Source organism: Fulmarus glacialis, unplaced genomic scaffold (assembly GCF_000690835.1).
Source record: "Fulmarus glacialis isolate BGI_N327 unplaced genomic scaffold, ASM69083v1 scaffold9903, whole genome shotgun sequence".
NCBI classification, from domain to species: Eukaryota; Metazoa; Chordata; class Aves; order Procellariiformes; family Procellariidae; genus Fulmarus; species Fulmarus glacialis.
Genome location: NW_009204912.1, coordinates 529 through 7,864, shown reverse-complemented (window position 1 = coordinate 7,864; position 7,336 = coordinate 529). Strand labels below are relative to the sequence as shown.

Sequence of the window (7,336 nt, the reverse complement as noted above, 5' to 3'; positions counted from 1 at the left end):
CTGCTCATGCTTTTTGCTCTGGAAAGACAGCTATTTTTCCAGCACTCACTTCTGAGAAATGAGCATCACCTTAAAAGTAGTTAAACCAATATACTGAATAAGCCCTGCAAGCCTAACAGATCAATAATAAGACAGATTCGACGAAAAACATGGCTTGAGAACAGCATAAACTGAATTTATTTTATAAAAAATTAGTATTTCAACACAAAAATTTACTATCCAGTAGAACCGTGGAAATCCTACGTCTGTCCTGGCCATTGTGGCAATTTTACACAAGTCTTAAGTTTTCTGCAGAGAACAGCAAACATGCTAGCTGATCAAAGTATCATCGTATTAAAAAACCAGCTATCCACAGAAGTCCTTTACAGGAGCATCCGGTTATTTCTTCGCATAAGTGATTTTCATGGCATGAGACGGAGTAATCTTGAATCCTTGGAGAGCATCTCGAGCAGCTCCTGCTTGATTCTCATTTTCAAACTCCACAAATGCAATGTCATGGCGCCCAGGCACTAAGCGTACTTCTTTGAATCCAGGAAACCTTTGAAATAAGGTGAAAAAGTCAGATAGCATTTCCTACTTTGATAATACATCTCTCTTCAGTAGCCATAAGACTTTATCACAAGCATCTATTAGTATAATAGTTAGTACTAACGAAAGATTTAATTGAAGGGTTTTACATATCCAGTCCTTAGAACCATGCCTCAATTAAGGATCATTACGTGGAAGCAATTTAATCAGTCTTGTGCACATATGGAAGCAACTAAATCTAGTTTTAACACTGCTCCTGCTGTCGTAAAGTCTTTAATATTACAGTCACCAGCTTAAATCTGGTGCAGATTGATAGTAGATAACTTACACAATCAAAACCAGCTACGAAAAAATCGGATTTGCTTTCTGCACCAAGTCATCAGAATTGACATCTGTAATCTTGGCAGTAAGACAAAAGAACTGAAGTACCTTCAGAAGAAACTCTGATTTCTAAAAAGTCAGCTTGCCAACTGACGAAAAGCATACAGGTAACAGAAGAATTCAAAGGAGAAATCCTTTCTATTCAAAACTTACTGATTGAATAACATGGACAGCATCATCTCATTTGTTTCCTCAGGCAAGTTATTAAGGAAAAGGATATAGTTTGGTGGGTTATCAGGCACCTGCAACAACAGAAGATCAAAGCTCAGAAGATTATACACAGCTACCTGTTCCTCTGCATCTGTCTGCATGATTTTTTTGACCCAAGACTCACATATCCTTAGTTTTGCTCATAACACTGCTAGCTGGACTTCAGTGTACCTTCATGCAACAAGCAGACAGAGTCCCTTGGTTCTTTTGCAAGGATATATCAATTTGGAGAGGCTCTTATTTCCACAAAAATCACAGTACTGTATTGTCTTACATGTCATATTTAGACTTGACTGATACTGCAGTACTCTCAGCACAGCCAGGGGTGGGACCCAAGTGCCCAAGTACCGGCTGTAACGCCGTCCAAGACACCTGTATGGCAGCGGCAGAACCTATGAAAGACTCGCATCCTCCCAGAAGAGCAGTGGGAGGCCAAGATAAATACCCTGTTCATCTGCGGTAGTACCAAAATACTGAATATCTGGGCAACTGAAACCCACAAAAAACACATGGTTTTACTACAGTGCTCTAATAAATTTATTAATTAGAAACCCCGCTAGATTTAAAGCTTTAGAGTCTTTAACAGATTTGCCTGCTAATACGAATTTGTGGCAACTCACCAGACACAAGGCTGAGCAGTCAGTTTGCTGACACTAGACTGAAAGGCTGCAATCTCCCTAAGTCACCAAGGAGATTACAAAAATAAAAAGAAACTGGACGCCACAACTTCAAACGTCCTAATAGTGATGCCAAGAAAGTTAATGCCTCAGCAGAACAATCTCCTTCAGCTGATGGAAATATTCCAGGCAGTGCCATTAGAAAATAAACTTCTGAAGTTCAAACTGTTGTGCTTCAATGCAAACTGACATACACATATTGTGCCTTGTTACAAATGACACCTGAAAGAAAACCCAGACTGGGAGCAAGACATTTTCCCCTGTGGATTATGTACGCAATTCTCAATGATAGTACTTAAGAAATGCAGGGCAGGCAAAGATATTCTTCCATAGTATTTGCCCTCCTGCAAATCCTGGCTCTTTAGTACCTCCGCTTCTAACACATATAAACCATTTAGGTCACTGAGCAGACAAGATGAGTGAAGCGTAGGGCGTTGCTGCTACGTCTCCACACAATCCTTTGGAAAATAAGACACTTATGAGAAAAAAGAAAAAGTGAGCAGACTACCCCCAAACTTCTGAAAGGAAGCTTTCAGGCAGATATTCTGGGACCCTGTGTAGTCTTCCTTCTCCTTGTCTACTACTAGAACAAAATAAGTTAAAGGGAATTTATTAACAATGAAAAAAAAATTAGGAATTCAACTGATACTAAGCACAGTCCAAATTTAAGAATCAAGTGGGATTTCTTAATAGTGCAGTTTTCTGTATGACAATGAGAAACTGCAGATTTTTATTTCATGTTAACCAGATGTAGTAAAAGTGGGATTTCTGTTGTTTGTTTACTGTGACTTAGCTGTTAGACAAATGTCTCGCAGAACAAAAAGGAAGTTGTACGATATATCCTCAAGTTTCCATGTGTAACAAACTATTATTCATAGAGAATAATTTTAAACATTCGTGCTTTTAGTCACAAAAAAAAAGCATTACCTGCTGATTCTGTGCTGCAGTCCCCGGGGCGTTGGCTGAATTTTGTGTTGCTCCCTAGTAAGTAAGTACAAAATAGTTTTACAAAGGTGTTCTGCTAGAAATATGTAAGCAAACATCACCATGTTTCTGTACAACTCAAGAAGTATGTTAAGGCTTTTTTAAGCTACAATCCAAGGAACATCTGTTGCTTATGAGATACCTCCTGAAGGGAAACATAACGCCCGTGAATTCCGCTGAACTCCAAAACCAGGCAATCAAAGAAAAAACATCAGTAGTACCTGATATGACTAATGGCCAAGTCAATAGATATTGCAAGTCACTATTTCTCCACATTAAAAAATTTAGTTTAATAGACGGGTAGGAAGTAGTTTCGAAAATGAAGGCCTAGACAGGACACACCTAATAGGAGAAAAATAGGTGTTTCCACTGAGGACTCCAGTTTAGCAAGGATAACTAAAGCTATTACCATTACAGCTAGCAGCAATTATTTCTTGCTAAGAGATCTGTATATAAAGGTCGATTTTTTAATAAATCCTGAGAAATCTGAATATTCTACCTAGAAAATGTTGCTTTCTATGAACACTTTTATTTCTCCTTGATACCAATTTGTGCCTTAGCGGGAAGTGTAGTTAAATTAACACAATATTCAAACCCTGCCTTGATGTTTGCGGCTATACTTCAGCACATAAATTACTAAATGTTGTTAGTTTAGGCCAGGTCAATCCTTAGTGGAGATATATTCCAAGCGAACTCCTTTTCATCTACCTGTAAATGAATTATCTTGTTCCCATTTACTATTCTTCAGTGCTTACAGAGCAAATAGGGCATTCAAACGCCAAAGGGAAAAGCTGGCATTAAAGATAAGAACATACCCCTCCTTTTTCTTTTTTAAAAAGAGGTTAGTTTCTACTTTGGTTTACTGTACCTTTGCCCTCCATCTTTGTTTTCATCTGGTAAAAGGAAAGGGGGGGGGGGGGAACGGAATAGCAAGGACTATGTAATCAGCCCCCTCTCCTTCAAATTCTGGTGAGTACTCAAAAGTACTAGATATCAATAGACCACAATTTAGGGAATTGACCAAAAGACAATACTTAATCCTAAAAAAAAAAAAGAAAAAATTTAAAATAGCTTTTGTGTTTGTTTGTTTTTTCTTTTTTAAACAGAGAAACAGCTTACCTGGATCACCTTTTTATTTGCTGCATTTGCTGACTGCTCCAGAGATTTGGCCTTCTTCTTTTCCTTCCTTTTTTCCTTATCGGCAAAAGTACCACGCATTTTAGAGATGATATCAGAGTCTGTTTTTGCATACTGAATACGCTTTTTAAAAGGAAAAAAATCAGTACATTTTGCAGTTGATAATATCGAACATTTTGCACCACTTCCATTAACTGTGTTGTACTGTGCATTTGCACATTTTTTGCAGGAACTTCTTATATTAAAAATACTGTAATAAACTGTAGGTATGCTTGCAAAGTATCTAATCCTCATAATTAATTCTGAGCACAACTACGGAACTCTAAAAAACGCCTAAGATGGTGTTTTAACTAATTTTAACTCATTGAAACTAATTTTAATTCACTGAAACCGGAACTCTATTCATCTAACAGTATCTTTTTAACATCTGTCAAGGTTACAGATGTACAAAGCAACATAAGGACATTTCACAAAATTGGCACTAGCTTCTATTAATAAACCTGAGAGGATTTTTTAACTCCATTTTAAGGGGAGTTAAAAATTTTGCAGTGATTTCTCAGATCTCTGCAGAAAATTGAGTTTAGCAAAACTCAGACTTCTTAAATAGAAAGGCAAGTACCTGCCTTAATCCAAACCAGATTGCATAGATTGTGTCAGCAGCACAACGGTGCTGGTTTTCTGACAAAGGCTGCCCCATGCACTAGTCACGGGGGTAAGCAGATTCAGCTATGAGTATACAGGTGTGCAACATTATATATGCACACAATCCTATCGCTTTTACTATCAGAGACCACCTCAATACAAAATTACACAGCAGTTGAAGTTTTTTTTAATGCTTTTGTTTAGATAGAGTATGCACGCTGCAGGCAATATTCAAAAAGGGAAATACACCAGAAAGCTTATGAAGCCTTAATCTTTTTATTTCCTGTGAAGTTTTACTGAGCACAAAACTCTTTAAGGGTAAGCGACAGAACTGAGCTCGCACAATTCCTTGTTAAGGATAAGCGACAGAACTGAGCTCGCACAATTCCTTGTTAAGGATAAGCGACAGAACTGAGCTCGCACAATTCCTTGTTAAGGATTTCATTAGAGAATCCGAAAGTGTTAATGAAAAAAAGCTTGTGGCTCAGCAACCCAACTGTCTGTGCTCTCCTTAACGCTCAAAGCCATGAGCTGAAAGCCAGTATTAATATATCCATCCATCACTGAAGTCAAGTGTGCCATTTGCATGTATCGTTACGCCTCACAAATAGCTGCAGAACTAAGAGATGCCTAATTATCCAAGCAGGCAATGTGTCAATTGTTGTGCTATTCTGCACGTTACCAAGTACATTATTAAATCACATTCTATCAACCAGCAGTGTATTTGCTTCACTGAAGTTATACTGAAATTCAGTTATTTGGTTTGGTGATCTGATGCATGCACAAGCAGAACCAGCCATCGATTTAAGAAATAAATCGCTGGTCACATCTGTTGATTTCTGGAAAGTAAAAGAAGATCTTCACCCTACTCACTGTTATATCAAAAAGGAAGCATCACATTCTAGCTATTTATTACAAATACAATAGTAATTAAGGTTACTTCAGATAAATTAACTGAAAGCACCTAATTTCAATACCATTACAGAACAAATTTAATCGGTTCAACAGAAAACACGATGAGTAAAATGGAAGTATTTAAGATCTTAAAAAGTTTAATCCAGCATAGAAAAACATAAAGCCATCACTTAGGAAACCTAAATGCTAAGTTTAACCTCTGTGTGTGTTTTAACTACCAGTCTCTCCGGCATCCCTCTAGCTTGCATAAATGGATATATTCATCAGGATGTGACGTGATTGAATAACAGTACAATTACAAGTACACATGATAGTTAATTCACAAGGTACAAGTACCAAAACACTGCATTGCATCATGGCAATTTTTTTTTCTTTAAAAAGCTAACAAAATAACTTACCATTGGTTTCCCATAAAACGGAAAGCCTTGTAGTTGTCTCAAAGCATTGGTAGACGATCCAAGTTCTTTAAATATAACAAAAGCCTGTCCTCTCATCTTCATAGTCTTTAAAGCCACAATGTCGACCACATGACCAAACTGTGAGAATAACGCATACAAGGACCTCTTCAGTTCTGTTGACAATACGAAAAAACAGATTATAACAGGTTACATACAAATGTCCACTTCTACAGAGTTTGCTGTCCTTCAGGGACAGTGTTTTTCGCCAGCTTTAGCTCGCACAGTGATATGTTACATGAGTTTAGTCAAAACCGTTGCACGAGTACAAGTTTATTTGCCTAGTTTTTGTAAGTTGGTGCATGGCGCTTGGTTTCAACACCTCAAGCGTTCAGCTTTTGAAAAAGTTGTACCGCCACCCATTCTACCATTCTAAGAGAGTAAAAATTACACAAGGATATGTATATACATTTCTTCGTATACATATATACACACAATCTCTCACACATTCAAGTATGACAAAAGCCAAAGACTGATGAAAAATCCATACTGTAATACGCAACAGCAAAGAGGTATGACTTAAAACAAGAACATGGCAAAATAGTAACTACTTACAAGCTAATTAAATTTGGAAATTTTGTTTGTAACTGTTTAATCAATTCTTTCACGCACATGAAATATTTTTTCATACTCTGGATCTGAATATGTTTTTGTATGATCACACTGTACCTTACAACTGCAATGGATTTATTTTCATTATTTAGAATCACCTGACTACACACCAAATTAAACCTTAATCTTATCCAATCAAGCTCAATAAATCCTCTGTATTGCGTGATTATTCTAACTCACAAATCTTAAATTTGAAATACTTCAGCAACATAAGAGCACTGCCTCTTGTTTATTGCTGTTGAGACGTGGTACTACCAGCCCACTATCACTTTCTCCAGCTGCTCTTGACCAACCACAGCGCTATTTTTTTTTTTTAAAGTTTTCTTATCAAAACGCTTTCCTTAAAAATAACTTCAAAAACCGTATTAAAAAATAAATCACATTTGTAAGCTTTATAGGTAATTTGAAATCCTACATTTAAAAATTATAACCACATAATTTAATAATGGAGACTTACTAGTTTATAGGGCACTTAACATGCTACAAACAATGCCCCAAGTTAAATTTTTTCAGCAGAACCATCTTGAAAAGTTAATAAATAATTTCTTAGCAAAGCTATTTCCACTTTCAGATCTCTCTCTGAAGTACCCTGAAGAAACATTTAAGTAGTGCTAGTCTGATCCAGCCACTCAATTCACAAAACAATAACAAATAAATGACCTTGATCACTTTAGATTACAACCTAAGCATAAGTATGCTTGTAAGTGGATGGTTCTATGCAGACATTGACTATACAGCCAGATAAGGGCAAGAGATTTTTTTTTTTTTTTTTGGACGTTGTGAGGAACTAAAAGT

At 36.8% G+C, this 7,336-nt stretch overlaps 1 protein-coding gene across 1 annotated transcript; it reads right to left on the bottom strand.

Annotated features, from left to right (window-relative positions):
• Positions 1–157: 157 nt before the first annotated feature.
• Positions 158–6,045, bottom strand: SNRPB2 (small nuclear ribonucleoprotein polypeptide B; the record flags this gene model as incomplete). Its single annotated transcript, XM_009575180.1, has 5 exons — positions 158–538; positions 1,063–1,151; positions 2,724–2,777; positions 3,900–4,040; positions 5,873–6,045. Coding segments are annotated over 5 exons (617 nt in total), but the record flags the coding sequence as incomplete, so codon positions are not given.
• Between the last annotated feature and the right edge of the window lie 1,291 nt (positions 6,046–7,336).